At 34.9% G+C, this 18,324-nt stretch overlaps 1 protein-coding gene across 11 annotated transcripts in view; it reads left to right on the top strand.

Moving 5' to 3' along the window:
• CSNK1G3 (casein kinase 1 gamma 3) overlaps positions 1 to 18,324 on the top strand; it is a 106,702-nt gene that overhangs the window by 50,177 nt on the left and 38,201 nt on the right. For all 11 annotated transcript variants that reach the window (XM_023197132.2, XM_026454523.1, XM_026454521.1 and 8 more), the window contains 2 exons: positions 12,727 to 12,875; positions 15,005 to 15,239. In XM_023197132.2, the coding sequence (XP_023052900.1) occupies positions 12,727 to 12,875; positions 15,005 to 15,239 (384 nt within the window). The remainder of the gene's footprint in view (positions 1 to 12,726; positions 12,876 to 15,004; positions 15,240 to 18,324) is intronic.

Raw genomic sequence — 18,324 nt, 5'->3', positions numbered from 1 at the left:
TGGGATGATGAACACATCTTGGAGATGGATGGATAGTAGTGATGGTTGTACAGTAATGTAAATGTACTTAATGTCACTGAACTGTACACTTAAAGATGGTTTAAATGATAAGTTCTATGTGTATTTTACCACAAAGAAATTGAAAATGGATTTATTTAGAATTATTTAGTGAGGTATCTGTGAAAAAATACACAACTTGGTTTTGCCTGTTTGGGTTTTGATCCTTCTGTAAATCCATGCTTCTTTCTTTCTCTTTATGTAGCTTCTCTGACAATATCCCTCTTTACATTATTTAGCTTTGCATAGGATTAGAATATTGTTTTATACCATTATCACTCTCTGTGATAGCAAAATTTTAATGTATTGAATAGTCTTGTTTTGTCACATCTACTCAGTATTCATTGAGTCAAATGAAGACCTCGATTTGGGAGTCATCAGCACATAGATGGTTTTTAAAGCTAAAGAAATGGATGAGATCTCCCTGAGGAGAGTATAGAGGTTGACAAGAAAAGAATAGCAAGAACAAAGTTGTGTGGACCACTCCATTGGTTATAAATAGATTTGACTCTTAATAACAAAAGTTGTGGCCGCCATAGCTTAACCAAGTAAAGGTATGTAATGTGAGACAAATGAGTTCAGAGTTGGGCAATTGTAGGGTTGGTACAGCTACTCAAAAGTAAAGAACCAGGCTCCTAACCTTAGTGTGTGGCTTCATCCTGCAATCTTGGATTTTTTGTAACAGGAGGGAAGGAGGAAGAAATGAAATTACTATTTGTGTAAAGATAACTTCCAGTTCTTTATCTCCTGCTTCCATTCTTTAAGAATGGAACTTAACTTAAAGAATGCATATGAATATCCCTACTGAAATCAGAAATTCATATAGCTGGAATGAGTTCCCTACCTTCTTTTGCCCTTGTTTTCTCAACAATTTCTCTCTCTCTTAAAAGACCTTCCTGCTTGGTCTTTTGGATTACGTGGTTCCATTAGTTCCACATCTGTTCAAGCTGAAATGTTAGCCTCCTCTGATTTTGGCATATTGGTGTAGTAAAGTTCTGTCAATTTTGTCTCTTAAAATCTCTCTTGACTTCATTCTCTTCCAGTCCCCATTGTCACTTTTCTTCAAATTGGGCTTTCTTTTGAATATCTCAACGCCCTTTTTACCTCTACCTGCACATAGGGGCACATCATTTGGTATAAAGTCCAAATTTCTTTCTTTCTACTGACCTACTTTTCACTTGCACTACACTTACTATTCTTTGAGTAGATCTTACTATTTTCACATGTCTGTATTCTTTCTGGAATATCTTTCTTTTCTAATGAATTCCTTTTTTCTTTAAGCCTTAGCTAAATGTCACCTGCTTAGCAATGCATTTTCTGACATCTTTTCTTCTCCAGAAAAGCCTCTTATTTGATCTGATATTATTTTGAATATGAAAACCTTTGAAACCTTTATTTTTCTTTTATCATTTCTGGTGATATTTAGCTAAGGCTAAATATCATTTGTCTATGTCTTCTCCACTGAATTTTGAACTCTTTGAGGGCGGTGATAATGATATGTTCATCTTTTTCTTTTTGGTAGCAGAATGATTGGCAGTTGTAGGTTCTTGGTAAATGGTTGAAAGAATAAATTTTTAAATAATAATTAACTATTTTCTTTCATTAGATGTGAAGTTGGGATATATAATCTTCAAATTTCCTATAGTTTTCTAACTTCTGTGATCCTGTGATTAAAGTTTGATATTTTAATGTTACACAAAATCATTATATTATTAATTTTGAGTTTATTCTATTTCTGGACAAATAATACAATTTCAAATTTTTAAAATTAATTTCGTTTGTGTTATCCTATGATTAGGTAAATTTATTTTCTCATTTTAGACAACTAGAGATCAAAGGAAAAAATTATTGATGAGAATTTTCTAATTAATGGAAGTGGTAACTAAGGAGATATGCAGAAAGTTTCATATTAAAACTTACTGAACTGTACAACTCAGCCATCTAAAATTAATCACTTTCTTGAGAAGGGTGGGCTTTAATTTATTAGAATTAACTCAGTTTTTTCATTTACTTGAAAATAAGTATATGAATTATTGATATTTCATGAAAATGCATAGAACATATTTGAAATTTATGGGAAAATTGTTTTTGAAGATCTGCAATTCTGAGTAACACTTCTTAATTTTTTTGACATTAGTTTAAATAGGCTATATTAGGAGAAACTGCAATTAATGTATTCCTTGGAACATCTTAATTAGCTGATATTTTTAATCATAGGAAATAAAACCTTTTTTCTGTCATAAATTACTACTTATCAGAGGAAGTTAATGATCTTTTTCTCTGTCATAAATTACTATTCTTGGCAAATCTCTAACTATAGAAATACTAAAAATACTGTTTGACACCATGCATATGTTAAATCATCATTTCTCAAGTGGCTTGACTTGTTGAGATTCCTTGGACTATGTAGTTCTAAGCAATAATTTGATGGTAGCCACAGGTGCTGTTACTAAAATTATAACTCCTTATAAAAATGTTGCCTTTTGAAAGGTGTTTGAAAAGCCCCCTTGTTCTTCCTTATGCTGATCCTTCTGCCTTCTTGATTTGTGCCTTGTTATAAAGTCTGGATTTATGTACTCTCTACATTTTTTACTCTGGTTTATAGATGCCTACATTTTCATTTTCTTTTCAAGACAATTTAGTTCCATCTGCTGGTTAAATGAACATTGGTGATTTTGTAATGCACGGAAATTTTATTGTACTATTCACTTTTGAGAAGTATTATGGGTAATAGTATAAACTTTGTTAAAAGTTGTGGGTGTAAACCATTCGGTAGTATCTAAAACTGATTTAATTCACAGTTACCAGATCAAATTTCTCAGACCATGTTTTAGGTAAGACATTCAAAAAATTCTGCTCTATGTATATTATAAGCTGTTGTTTGATAAAATTGAAAGGAAGTACTGTAAAAAGCATGAAAGTTCAGTGAATAAATACTTAGAATATTACTATATTTTGATATTAACAAAAATAATGAAAATATGATATGAGTGAGTTTGTCAGTAGTGTAAACTTAATCTCAGCCCAGATAACCAACAGTTTATGTAGCATATTCTTAGAATTCCTTTTTCTGTCATAGCTAAATTGCTTTTAGAAGAAGTCTTTAAAAATATGTAATACTTCTGATTCTTTAAAGAAGTCTCTCTGTATGGAAATTTCTACAAGTTTTGCATTGCTAAACATTTATTTATATGTGAATATATACTTACATTGGTGCTACTATCATAGTAGATGGAAATACACATTTTTTTCTGTTAAAGTTGTAGTTTATGGAGAATGGGTACATTTAAAGAACGTTATGCATTATAAGTAAGAAAGAGGTGTTACCTGATAGTGGTTTTAGTTTGGTTTATATGGTGCAGTTGTTAGTGTGGTTGTGTGTGGTGTGAATATTATAGTATTTTCAGTGATTAAGCACATAGGAATCTTAAACAAAAAGCAAACCATACTTTTGAATAGGGTATTACTAAATATACATAAATTTTGTAATTCCTCCTGCAATAGTAAAAAGATAAAAAGTATAAAACCATGAAAAACTACGAAAATTTCATATTTAGTTTTGCTTTAAGTGTTATATAATGCGTTGCAAGAATAAAAGATTGGTAAGCTTGTAGCTTAGGGACTGAGGGGGAAGAATCATAGAGTCCATTTTTTCCTTAAATTTTATAGGCCCAAATTGGATAACAACTTAAATTCTTTTCAGTTTTTGCAACAGATAAATTTTTGTTTGTCGGCGATGTTATTTTTTTTTTTTTTTTTTTTGAGACGGAGTCTCGCTCTGTCGCCCGGGCTGGAGTGCAGTGGCCAGATCTCAGCTCACTGCAAGCTCCGCCTCCCAGGTTTACGCCATTCTCCTGCCTCAGCCTCCCGAGTAGCTGGGACTACAGGCGCCCGCCACCTCGCCCGGCTAGTTTTTTGTATTTTTTAGTAGAGACGGGGTTTCACAGTGTTAGCCAGGATGGTCTCGATCTGCTGACCTCGTGATCCGCCCGTCTCGGCCTCCCAAAGTGCTGGGATTACAGGCTTGAGCCACCGCGCCCGGCCTGGCGATGTTATTTTTTTTAATGTTGTTTGAATGTTAGAATATTTTCTAAATGTGTAAATTAAATCATCACAGAAAGGACTGTTGCTCTTTTTTACAGTGGACTAACTTGATTCCTTTTATTTGGGGTTAACTGATAGAATTTTACTACTACAGGCAGATATTGTGGTCTTTTAATGGAAGGACTGTTACCAAGTCTATAACTCAGTACACCTGTTGGTTCATAGCAGCGCTTACTATTCAGCTAGGACAGCACTTCTTAAACTTCTGGGTCTCGGGATTCTTTTATGCTCTTACCCTTTTTGAGTATGTCAGAGCACTTTTGTTGTTGTGGGTCTTAGCTATTGATATTTACCATGTTAGAAATTAACACGGAAATATAAAAATGTTGCTATATTTGTTTAAAATAAAAATAATAATTGAGACATTTTAAAATCAAGGCAATTTTGTTGATATACTTTCCAAAACAAAAACAGTGAGAAAAGTAACATCGTTTTACAGATTTTGCAAATCTCTTTTAATGTCTGGCTTAATAGTAAACAGCTAGATTCCCATATCTTCTGCATTTAGTATATTGTGATAACACAAGTCCCATAGTCTCTGGAATGAGAGTGAAAAAAAAATTTGTGTTATTACAAAATAATTCTGATATTACTGACTTCCTGGAAGGGTCTCACAGACCACCCCCGTCCTCAGGAGCTTCAGGCCACATGTTGAAAACTGTTGACCTAGGAGTATAAGCATTTGTGCTAAAGGTTAAGAATGCCTTAATGCAAAATTACCCTAAAAAACAATAGGGTAATACTGTGTGATAATTCTGTACTTAGCATTTCTAGCCACGATTTAGGTTTTCTTAATCAGAGCTGTTTAAATTAAATCAGGAAGTTTAAATTTCCTATAAGTTTGTTAGTACTTTTGTTCTAATTCTTCCTATTTGTGTTAGACTGTTCTTGTGTTGCTATAAAGAAATGCTGGAGTCTGGGTAATTTATAAGAAAAGAGGTTTAATTGGCTCATGCTTCTGTAGGCTGTATAGGAAGCATGGTGCCAGGCATCTGTTCAGCTTCTGGTAAGGCCTCAGGAAGCTTACAGTCATGCCAGAAGGCAAAGGGGAAGCCAGCTTACCACATGGAGAGAGTGGGAGCAAGAGAGAGAGAGAGAAAGTGAGGGGGAGATACCACACACTTTTAAACCAAATCTCATAAGAACTCACAATCATGAGAACAGCACAAACTCATGAGGGGTCTGCCCCAGAAACCCAGTTAACTCCCATCAGGCCCCACCTTTAACTCTGAGGGTTATAACTCAACATAAGATTTAGAGGGTACAACATCCAAACTATATCAGTATTTTACATTTTACATGAAGAATTCTAGACCTGAAAATGGATCATGATACTACTGTGAAATGGATCATGATATTATTTCCTTAATGGTCTACTTAACTAATACTTACCTGTTAGGAGCTGAAGTATTTAAAAACTTGACACAAAGTACCAAGCAGTCTTTAATAGTTCCTATGTATTACTGTTGTGTGACTTAATTTTGTTTTGTCACTTAAAAGAAACACTAACATATTAAATGAGATATTTAATGAAGTGAATTTTTGGGGAGTGAGGGTGAGATTATATTTTCAGATATCTGAATTTTGTATTCATACTCCTTGAGCTTTTGGGAAAAATAAACTCTTGAAAAGTAAAGATATTGGAAATTATCAGACCTAACTTTCATGAATTCACAGCGGATAGCTTTTTATATTAGTCTAAAATAAAAATAATTTTAGAACCACTGGAATGGGTGGAGTAAGATTTTATAATTGAAAATTCGCTAGGTATAAGAACAAACCTTCTTTCTGAGCCTCTCGTGCCCTCTTTTTCCTTACCTCTCTCATTTCTAAAAAATCTCTACCTTGTGATATAACCTACCATTTACGTTGCCGTGGTGGTTTTAGTTTGTTTTTGCTTAGGGTGTACCCTGCCTCAACCTCTGTTTGTTAGTTGCAGTTCTTCTTAACTCTTAAAAATTTAAGTTGTCTGCTCAGTGATTTAAAAAAAAAAAAACTGTCCAGACTTGTTCTGGGAAATACAATTATAGTTTGATGTAAATATCATTTTAAGTTTTTCTTTGTGGTCCTAGAAAAAATAAACACATTTTTTTTTCCTGATTGCAAAAATAGCATACATTCATAATAAAAATTAGGAAAAGTTTTTTTTAAAAAAAGTGAAAGTAGACATCACCAGTGCTTCCAGTAATGTTAGCTTTCTGCTTTTTTCTTGTATTATCTTTTCTATTCATATGTATGTTTAATGACTGTATTAGTCCGTTTTCTTGCTGCTGATAAAGACATACCTGAGATGGGGCAATTTATAAAAGAAAGAGGTTTATTAGACTTACAGTTCCGTGTGGCTGGGGAGGCCTCACAATCATGGTGGAAGGTGAAAGGCACATCTCACTGGCAGACAAGAGCTTGTGCAGGCAAACTCCCGTTTTTAAAGCCTTCAGATCTTGTGAGACTCATTCACTATTACGAGACCAGTACAGGAAAGACCCAATCCCATAATTCACTCACCTCCCACTGGGTTCCCACAACATGTGGAATTGTGGGAATTACGATTCAAGATGAGACTTGGGTGGGGTCACAGCCAAACCATATCAATGACTCATTAGAAATATTTTAAGGCCAGGCGTGGTGACTCACGCCTATAATCCCAGGACTTTGGGAGGCCGAGCTGGGTGGATCACTTGAGGTTTGGAGTTTGAGACCATCCTGGCCAACATAGGGAAACCCTGTCTCTACTAAAAATACAGTAAAAATATTAGCTGGGCATGGTGGCAGCTGCTTGTAATCCTAGCTATTTTGGGAGGCTGAGGCAGGAGAATCACTTGAACTGGGAAGCGGAGGTTGTGGTGAGCTGAGATCGCACCACTGTATTCCAGTCTGGGCAATACAGTGAGACTCCATTAAAAAAAATTTTTTTTTTAAAGTAATACATGGTTTACAACAACAAAAATTTTAATCAGTATTATAAGAAGTAATAAAAGTGTGTCTTTTACAGTTATCTCCAAAGATAGTTGAAGGCTATATTATATTCCATAGAATGGATATGACATATTAGGTTGGTGCAAACATAATTGCAGTTTCAGGCTGAGAATTTTAAGTCATTATGACTGGTCTCAAGCACATCTTTATTAATCAAAATAGGAACCATTTACAGTCAACACATTTTTTGCCAACAAGAAATAAGTTTGTTTGTTCATGTAGCGTAAAAATTGGTGCTTCGGGATTTGATGAACTCTTAGAAAGCATTTTTACTGCATCTTGCTGGTTGTGGAAACGTTTTCCCTGCAAAAAGTTGCCAAGATGCTTGAAGAAGTAGTAGTTGGTTGGCGAGAGGTCAGGTGAATATGGCAGTTGAGGCAAAACTTCATAGCCCATTGAAGCATTTGTTGTGCAATGTGCGGTTGGTGTTTTGATGGAGAAGAATTGCGTCCTTTCTGTTGTCCAATGCCAGCTGCAGGCATTGCAGTTTTCGGTGCATCTCATTGATTTGCTGAGCATACTTCTCAGATGTAATGGTTTTGCTGGGATTCAGAAAGCTGTAGTGGATCAGACCAGCAGCCGACCATCAAACGTGACTATGACCTTTTTTCGGTGCAAGTTTGGCTCTGGGAAGTGCTTTGGAGCTTCTTCTCGGTCCATCCACTGGGCTGGTTGTCACCGGTTGTCATATAAAATCCATTCTTTGTCTCACGTCACAATACGATTGAGAAATGGTTCATTGTTGTGTGAAGTAGGAGGAGATGACACTTCAAAATGATGTTTTCAAAAAAAATTTTTGCTCAGCTCATGAGGCACCCACTAATTGAGCTTTTTCACCTTTCCAACTTGCTTCAAATGCTGAATGACCATAGAAAGGTCGACGTTGAGTTCTTTGGCAACTTCTTGTATAGTTGTAAGAGGATCAACTTTGATGATTGCCCTCAGTTGGTCATTGTTAGCTTCTGATGGCCAACCACTATGCTCCTCATCTTCAAGGCTCTTGTCTCCTTTTGTAAAACTTCTTGAACCATCACTACACTGTATGTTTGTTAGCAATTGCTGGGGCAAATGCATTGTTGATGTTGCATCTTGTTTCCACTGCTTTACAACCCATTTTTGAACTCAAATAAGAAAATCACTCAAATTTGCTTTTTGTCTAACATTTCCATAGTCTAAAATAAATTTTAAGTAAACAACAATAAGTCATTAGCAAAAATAATAAAATGAGAAACACGCATTAAAATGATGTATAACATGACCACATTTAATAATATATTTCAATATCAAACAGCAAATTCCAACAATGTAAAAACTGCAATTACATTTGCACCAAGCTAATACTTTGTTTAATTAGCATAGAATTGGTGGATTTTTAGGTAGCTGCCAATTCTTTTTGTAACTGTAACAAACAGTGAAGCTTGAACATCATTATATGCATACTTATGCTTACTTTGAAAAGGATAGGGTAATTTTCCGCCAAAAGCAAAAGGATAGGGTAATTTTCCTCCAAAAATGTACTACTTTCTCTTCTCATCAATGTTTTAACCCACAGCTGTCAGTCTTGACTAATTAATTTTTAAATTATAAATATGCCTTTGAAACTACACCAAAATTTGACAAGTAGTCATTTCTTAAAGGTCAGTTATAATGTAGAGTATAGAAATCATACCAAAAAACCTTTTCTGCTCTTGTTCATTAAAATCCGTTGTAGTTTGAATGAACCATTTACCCATGTGTGATTTTGTAACTACATGCATTATCTTTTGGAGGACACTGGTTCATTGAGTTATGCATGTATTTCAAATACTGACACATTTCACTACCCAACATTAAATCATAATAGCTAATATCACCATAGTTTCATCAGAACAAGTTTTTAAGTATTGGAAAACTGTCAAGGTCATCATAGCATATAAAAATTTTTACAAAATTAGAATTGCTTGAAAGCTTTAATTTTATTATTGGTAAAACATGTCAGGTTTTCTTGAAGTAAGGGTCCATTCATTCTTGAGAATGCTTTTTATTTGTTTATTTTGCTTCATTGTACTCTTGAATAGCAAAGTTAAAAGAGAATGTTCTTGTTTTGCTCTCAGTCATTAATGGAAAGCATTCCATCTTTCACCTTAAATGTGATGTTAGCTGGTAGTTTTTCCTGTATTCCCTTTATCAGATTTAGAAACCTTCTATCTCAAATTTTTGAGTGTTATATCAAATGCTTTCTTAGCACCCATTAAGATGATCTTATGGTTTTTGCTGTTTCTTCTGTTATTATGGTGAATTATATTGGTGGATTTTTTAATATTAACCCAACTTTGTATTCCTGGATTAAAGCATTCTTAGCATGGTCTCTCATTCACTTATATATCCGTAATGCCCAACCCAGTCCCATAAACTTATAGTATATGTTCAGTAAGTATTTGTTCAATTAATTAAGACAGTGAAATTCCTTAAATGGTTTTCCTGTTTTGGAAACTGTTGAAAACTTTTGAAAAAAACAGTCATTTTATAAACCAGAATACACTGCTGTCTATCTTACTCAGAAGTCATTTCTCAACAACGTTAACTATTGGGAATATAGATGGTGGTTCAGAAGGAAGTAGAAAACCTTTTGACAGTCCTTTTTTTTTTCTTTTTGAGATGGAGTCTTGCTGTGTCAGCCAGGCTGGAGTGCAGTGGAGCAATCTTGATTCACTGCAACCTCCACCTCCTGTGTTCAGGCAGTTCTCCTGCCTCAGCCTCCCAAGTAGCTGGCATTACAGACATGCGCCACCGTGCCCGGCCGTTTTGTATTTTTAGTAGAGACGGGGTTTCACCACGTGGGCCAGGCTGGTTTCGAACTCCTGACCTCAAATGATCTACCCACCTCAGCCTCCCAAAGTGCTGGGATTACAGGCATGAGCCACCGCACCCAGCCGATAGTCCTTTCGTTGAAGAAGTTCAAAACCTTTTTATTTTTACATTTTGTATATAGTTCTAACAAGTTTTGGTCTAGTTTCCATGCACCCTGCATATCAGAAGTAATAAACTGGAGTGGAATAAGTTATTAGAGATTGTTAAATTGAGAGGATGTAAATTAACAACTTTCAGTGGCAGAGAGGGGGAAAAAGCATTATGGAAAGAATTTTAAAAGCTTAGTAGCTGAGAGCTGTTTGTAAATCTTAATTTCATCTCCAGCTTAATGTATATAACATTGTAAAAGCAGGATTTTAGAGTTAGAATAAACTTAACAAGCCTCTCATTCCCTGTTTCTGAACCTTTTCTCTGCCTTCACACATGTGAGGGGTAGATATGACAAATACATATAAGAGCGGCTGTGGTAGGAGTGGCTTTGATTCCCAGTAGCAGGAGGAGATGGGACAGGCATGTGTGATATGTGTGTGTTTGCAGGGGGTCCTGATATATACATATTGGGGTGTATCAGAATCTCTGTTTCTGGGGAGGGCATCGTGTATGCAGTTTGAATTTGTATCCATTCCTGCTATGATTACGCTATCTCTTTTTTTTTTTTTTTTTTTTGGGAAAGGTTCTTGCTCTGTCACCCAGGCTGGAGTGCAGTGACGTGATCTTGGCTCACTACAACCTCCACCTCCTGGGTTCAAACGATCCTCCTGTCTCAGCCTCCTGAGAAGCTGGGACTACAGTGATTACACTAGCTTACATTCCCACCTGTAGATGTTCTGCTGCCTCACTCATATTCATATCCAAGAAATACTTGTCTTATCCAAATCACTAATATTATTGTAGATAAGTAAACTGAGGCCCACTTGAGAGGTTGAATGACAAGCTAGCCACACAGCTGATGAATATTAGGTTAGACTAAGAATGTAGTTGTCTTGATTTTTAGTTCATTGTTTTCTGTTCTGTCCTGCAATAATTTATATTCAAAATAATAGGGTAAATAATAAGAATGTTATATTTTAAAAAACTTTTTATTAAAAAGAATGAGAAGTTTTCATTAGATTTGTTTTCTCTTTCAATATATTGAAAAAAATCACTTGGAAGTAAAACTGAGACATTTGTGGTGGAAGAACTTCATTTTTTCATGCTAATAGATAAATGCAGTGTTAAGTTTCAAACTAAATAATAGAGAGGGAGACTGTCTAAAAGAAAATGATAGTTATTTAGGAGTGGGCATTACAGTAGGAATATACATGAATATATTCAGGGAGGTAAAGGAAGACAAAAATTTTTAAAGGAAAAATGAGGAGGGTCACATAATTTGTTTTGAGAGATTATCCTTGGCTACAAGGATCATTAACAAGAATGGCATCAGTCCATGGTTGGACAGGCAGTTCCTGGGCAGATGTTCTGGCAGAGTAATTTTTTGTAAGGTTGTGGTGGCTTTTGTTCCAGGTTGTGCTTTTTGCAGTCTTTTGTGATAGTTCTTGTTATCGGGCATATATATGTGTGAGAACCCTCCCTTCATCTCCTTCTCTAGCTCTGTTTGTCAGGGTTTTAATACAAGTGACTCTGTTTTGATTCTGACAACTTCCATATAAAGTAAATTGATCACTTATATTTCAGTTTATTGAGAATCTGTTAGTTCTGAAAATAAAATACAGATGACTTCTGGGCATTCAGACTTCAAATTTGGAGTTTGTATTATTCTATGTAGCTTCGTAATGAATTATTACTAGCTCTTACTGGCTTAAAATGAAGGACTTCATTATCTCACAATTTCTGTGGGTCAGGAATACATGCATGGCTTAGCTCGGTCTTCTGTTTAGAGTCTTACCATGTGGAAATGAAGGTGTAAGCCTGGACTACATTCTTACATGAGCCTCAGTACTCTCTTCCAAGTTCACTGGTTCATTTCAGAATTCAATTCCTCATGGCAGTAGAACTGTGGCCCTTACTTCCTTGAGGATTCCTATCTGGCATGTGACTCGCTCCACAGCATTGGTGGTTTGCTACTTTAAGGCCAGCAGGAGAGTTTCTCTGCTGTTTCCAATATCTCTGACTTCTAGATCATCTTTTTAAAGGCTCACCTGAATAGGTCAGGTCCACCAGGATTCTCTTCCTTTTGATCAACTTACAGTCAAGTGATAGGAACCTTGATTACATCTGCCATGTAAGTTAGCCTGGTCACAATAGTGAGATCCTAGGAATCCTGCCCACTTTCAAGGGGAGGCATTTATACAAGGTGTATAAACCAGAGGATGGGAATCTTGACAGTGGTGATCTTAGCAGTATGCCTACCACAGGGTTATTAAAGCCAGTAGCGACTCTCTTGTTCAATAGAACTGGAATCTTTTGACTATGTGCTAAGCATTTCTCCAGGCTATGGAAATATAAAGCTAAAAAGCCCAGCTTTTGTCCAGTAGCAAGGTGGTAGAGAGAAAGAATGAAGTACTGTTTATGATGTAATTCAGTCATGCAGCTGCAATAGAGGTGTATCCAGGCTACAGTGTGAACATCAAAGAGAAGGTATTGGGAGGTGGGGAGGTTTGGTAAGGAAAAGTTATGTATCTGGAAAAAGTGATAGTACTGCTTTAGTTCTTGAAACTAAATTTTAAAACCAGTTTTTAAGAGGAAAACCTTAGTATTTAAGATGATGAAATTATTAAATGAGTATTTCTTTTCCCCCAGATGGTATACCTCAAGTTTACTATTTCGGCCCTTGTGGTAAATACAATGCTATGGTGCTGGAACTGCTGGGACCTAGTTTGGAAGACTTGTTTGACTTGTGTGACAGAACATTTTCTCTTAAAACAGTTCTCATGATAGCTATACAACTGGTAAGTAAAATAGGGTGTTTGAAGTTGTTTGAACAATTACATGGTTGTTGGTCACAAATTCATATTAAAAGTTTAAAGTTCTGTGATATTGTCTTACAGAGCATTTGACCTAATACAAATGTTTCTACTTTTCATACTGTCTTTCTGGGATCCATGTAACTTAAAATAACTGAGTCAAGTATATTTTATTTGTATGAAAACTAATATAATAATTGCTTTAAGATCAAAATGCTCAGTTTGATAATTAAGTTGTCACTAGCCATTTCTTCATATAAAAGATGAATACTTCAAAAGAGAACCTCAGAAACATAGATTTTTTTTTGTTGTTGTTTTTGAGATAGAGTCTTGCTTTGTTGCCCAGGCTGGAGAGCAGTGGTGAGATCTTGGCTTACTGCAACCTCTGCCTCCCAGGTTCAAGCTATTCTCCTGCCTCAGCCTCCCGAGTAGCTGGGACTACAGGTGCGTGCCACCACACCCGGCCAATTTTTTTGTATTTTTTGTAGAGACGGGGTTTCATCATGTTAGTCAGGATGGTCTCGATCTCCTGACCTTGTAATCCACCTGCCTTGGCCTTCCAAAGTGCTGGGATTACAGGCGTGAGCCACCATGCCCGGCCAGAAACATGGATTCTTAATTTTGGTAATAGACTTTATGACCTGGAAAAACAAGAGGCAAACTAATGAATTAGAGAGTCTTGATAAACTACTTAGACTTCAGGGAATCCATTGGATAACAGTTAGAGAATGTTTTAAGGCAGTTTTGAAATAAATGCCAATAAAAGTGTGCTGCAGAAGTCTTAAAATTGTTTTTATTCATTGACTCATTAATTCTACTTTTACAAATTTGTCCTGTGGATGTTTTCACAGGTGCTTAAAGCTTTATATGAAAGGATGTTTATAATAAAAAAATGAGAAGCAACCCAAATGTGCAGAAATAACAGGGTTGAATAAATTAATAGCCAGAGGAAAATATGCAGCTATTAAAAAGTGCGCATTAAAGATTGTTTCATAGGCTAGGTGTGGTGGCTTGTGCCTGTAATTCCAGTGCTTTGGGAGGCTGAGGCTAGAGGATCACTTGAGTCCAGGAGTTCAAGATCCATCTGGGCAACTTACTGTGACTCCATCTCTACAAAAAATTAAAAAAAAAAAAAAAAAAAGAAAGGCCGGGTGTGGTGGTGTGCTTGTGTAGTCCCAGCTGCTGAGGAGGTTGAGGCAGGAAGATTGCTTCAACCCAGAGGTTAAAGGTTGAAGCTGCACTGAGCTATGCATTCCAGCCTGGGTGGCAGAGTGTGGGATCCTGTCCGCTCCACCGCTGCCCCGCCCTTGAAAATGCTCATATCATTAAGAATCTATAGACATTGAATATTGTATATTATATGCTGCAAAGTTTGTTAAGCAAATGAGAATGACCTGTGTAACCATATATTTACATTGCATTATTGACCATGATTATCACTAAGTGAAGCAGTTTTATTTTTTTATGTGTAATACTCTATTTTATGACAGTTTGTACAATGAACATTGAGAATTTGTAAAATAATTAATAAAAATGAGCTATATTATTAATATTAGAGTTGGATTCCAGACTTTTCTAACTTTAAGATCTTTCTAACTTGAAGATTAATCATTTTTAAATGTTTAATACCTAGGAAAAAGCAAGGGAAACATGTTATGAAAAAGAAAAAGATACTGAATAGTGCTGTTGTTTTTATACTTGTAAAAGTTGCTTGGTTATTGAACTGATAAGGAAGACTATATTGCAACGTTTTGCATATGTCTGCTTATACTTTTGAGTTCAAGGTCTTGTATCAATATGGCTTTTTGATTTTATGAAGTAGCATCCTCTGAAAGTGTTGATTGAATCAGACTTACTGATATGAAAGGAATTCATAAAATTCAAATACTCTTGTTTAGCAGTGACCGTAATAGTTTTAAAGGCAAATATTTTAAATTGTAATTTGCTATATGTATTTGAAGAACGATGGGCTGACATCATTTTACTTTTAAAGGGTTGAAACAATTTCTGATTTATTTCTTTTGTATGTTTTCATTCTGTCTTGCCTTTATCATACTTGCTTAGACTAGTCAAAGCCCAAAATAAAACTTCTCTTCTTTTTTTCTTAAACTAAGATTTCTCGCATGGAATATGTCCATTCAAAGAACTTGATATACAGAGATGTAAAACCTGAGAACTTCTTAATAGGACGACCAGGAAACAAAACCCAGCAAGTTATTCACATTATAGATTTTGGTTTGGCAAAGGAATATATTGATCCAGAGACAAAGAAACACATACCATACAGAGAACACAAGAGCCTTACAGGAACAGCTAGATATATGAGCATAAACACACATTTAGGAAAAGGTATGTGTACCTTTCGTAAGTATGGAAGTTTGAATTCAGCAGCTATGCTAACACTGTGCGTTTTTATTTGTTATGGTTCAGTTTTTGCAGATTACAATAGCTTTTATTATGATTTTCATTTATCAGATCTACCTAGAGTTTACTTTCACTTGTATTTTAGTAAAACTCTTTGAAAGTAAGTTACTATAGAGTAAATGAGTGACAGCTATCTTTACATTCACTGTATTTTTTGTATTTATATAACTTGAAGTGTGCATCTTGGATACAGTTATAGGGATTCTTTTAATTATTTCTCTTACAAAATATGAGAGAATACCAAATTTTAACTGAATTTAATGCATGTGGAAATATTGGATTGAGACTATAGCTCTCCAGTATGGCTAGCCACAGAAATAGCAACTAGCCTAATAAGTACATGACCTTAGAGGTGGGCAGAACTGGCTTACCTGTATGCTAACTGTGACTTCGGACAAGTTTAATCTTTTTAAGGGGTTTCTTATTGGTAAAAAGAGTAAAACAATATCAGCTTCACAGGATTTTTTTTATAGCATTCCTCCTTCACCCAGGTTCATATTTATCATATCCCTTCAATCATTTTCATCTGGAACAGTTCCTCAGTCGTTCTTTATGGCTCATGACCTTAATATTTTTTAGGAGCTCAGGCTATTTTATAGGATATCTCCAATTTGGGTCTGTTATTTCTTTTTGACTAGATTTGGGTAGGCATTTTGAGCACAAATATCACAGAAGTGATGTGTTCTTAGTGCAACAGGTTGGGATCGCTTGCTTGGGTGATATCTGCCAAATTTCTCTACTGAAAAGTTTCTTGTAGTTAGATTTTGGGATTATGTAAACATGTTCCTCATCAGATTTTTACCCTCTAGATTTAGCATCCATTGATGATTTTCTAACTCCATTATTTCTAATATTTATATTTCCTTATTTGTCAGTTGATATTCTAATGCAAGCAGAAGCTTTCCCTTGTCCCCCAGTTATTGACTTATGTCTATATGAACTTATTAATTCTTACCTTATTTAATGTAATGTATTGAATGCATTATTATTTATTTTGATAGCCAAAGGGTTCCAGATGTGGCCACTGGTTGCCCCTTCAAGCTGGCTTCTCTGTCCTTTTGACATGTTCTCATGAATCTTTGAGTTCTTTCTTTCTGGTGCAGCAAGTTCTTATAAATAAACTCCTCTTGCAGTTTCTCTTCTGCAGCCCCATAATCAGTCCTTTTCTCCAAGAAGTTCTGAATCCTTTTATTGGATAATGGTATTTAGAAACCAAGATTTGGCCACTGGATATGCTCATTACTGTGGTATGTTGTTACTGCCAGGCCCTTTCTGCAGCAGAACTAGGAAATGTTTGTGCGTATATGTATATATATACACACATAGAAATATGCCTATATATGTGTGTGTGTGACACACATACATTAATATCTGTTAAAAATTTTGAGTTTACAGTGATACACTTTTAATTTCAGTCTGTCAGTAGAAAATAGTATTTCCTTTTTCTGTATTTGTAATTCCCATCCCTTTTCCATATTTGTATCTTTTTTTTTAACCAACTGTGAGAAATCTGGCTATCACTACTCATAATATATTTACTTGTTTTTAAAAGCTGAGGATACTCAGAAAGTAGTTTCAGATTGCCAAGTGATGCCACTTTATATAGCAAGTCTAATAGAATTATAGCATTTGTAATTCTTATTTTATTGAAGAGTTTTTTTTTTATTTGAAGTAAAATTTACATTGGGTAAAGTATGCAACATTTGATTATATAAATTTGTGAGTATTAATGAATGTGCACACTATGTAATCCACAGCACTATCGAGATTTAGAACACTTTCCTTATCCTATAGACTTCCATTTTACCCATCTTAGTCATTCCCCTCCTTTTCTAGAAGCAATCACCGATCTGATTTGTATCACAACAGTTGAGTTTTGCTGATTCTATTACTTCATGTAAATAGAATCATCCAACTTATTTTGGTTGGTATAATGTCTTTAAGATTCATCTATGTTTTTGCAAATATCAGTAGTTTATTCTTTTTAAATGCTAAGTAATATTCCATTGCATAGACATAGCACAGACTGCTTATCCATTTGAATGTTGATGGATATTTGGGTTAATTTTTTGACTTATGAATAAAACTTGTATAATATTCTTACAAATCTTTTTGTGGTCATATTTTTCAGTTTGGTCCTATGGCAGGTATTATTTAACTTTATAAGAAACTGCCTGTCTGTTCTGGGGAGTGTTCATGCCTTTTTTTATTTCCACCAATAATGAATGAGAATTTTGTTTGTTTCATATTCTTGACAACATTTAGAGTTGTCAGTCTTTTTCATTGTAGCTATTCTAGTGGCCAAGGGGTGGTCTTTTAATTCCTTGTGATTATTATTTCTGAGATCTGTTTCATGTATTTATTGGCTATTTGTATATCTTCTTTTGAGAAGTGTGTGTCATTTCATTGTTAATTTATAGAGTTCTTTATATATTCTGGGTATGATTATTTTGTCATATATATGCATTGTGAATAATTTCTTCCAGTCTTGGCTTGCTCCTATTCATTTTCTTAATGGTATCTTTTGATGAGCAGAACTGTTAAGTATTTATGAAGTCTAGTTTATCCATTTTTTTGTTTATGGTTGTTGCCTTTTGAATTCTAACAAATCTTTACCTTCATGTGATAAGGTAAACAAATCTTTACCTTCATTACATTTTATGCTTTCTTCTAGAAGCTTTATAGTTTTAGCTTTTTATATCTGTGATCCATCAGAATTGATTTTTTATATCGTGTGAGATAGGGGTTGAGGTTCTTTCTATGATATATTCTTTCCTATTGAATTACTTTTGTTTCTTAAAAAGTCACTTCTAGATTATACTTGCCACATTCAGTATTCATATCAGAGAAAGTACAAACTTAATTATCTGCTTTTAGGTATTATTCTGCTTTCAGTTACTGTTAGACATCTCACAACAGATAGACAGAAATGTGGACCAATCAATATATATCCATTACTGCTGTTCAGAAGTACCTTCAGATATGGTATCACAGATTCGGACAGGATCTC

Source organism: Piliocolobus tephrosceles, chromosome 4 (genome assembly GCF_002776525.5).
Source record: "Piliocolobus tephrosceles isolate RC106 chromosome 4, ASM277652v3, whole genome shotgun sequence".
Lineage (NCBI taxonomy): Eukaryota > Metazoa > Chordata > Mammalia > Primates > Cercopithecidae > Piliocolobus > Piliocolobus tephrosceles.
The sequence above is the reverse complement of the archived record's forward strand: the minus strand, read 5'-3'. Positions and strand labels throughout refer to the sequence as shown.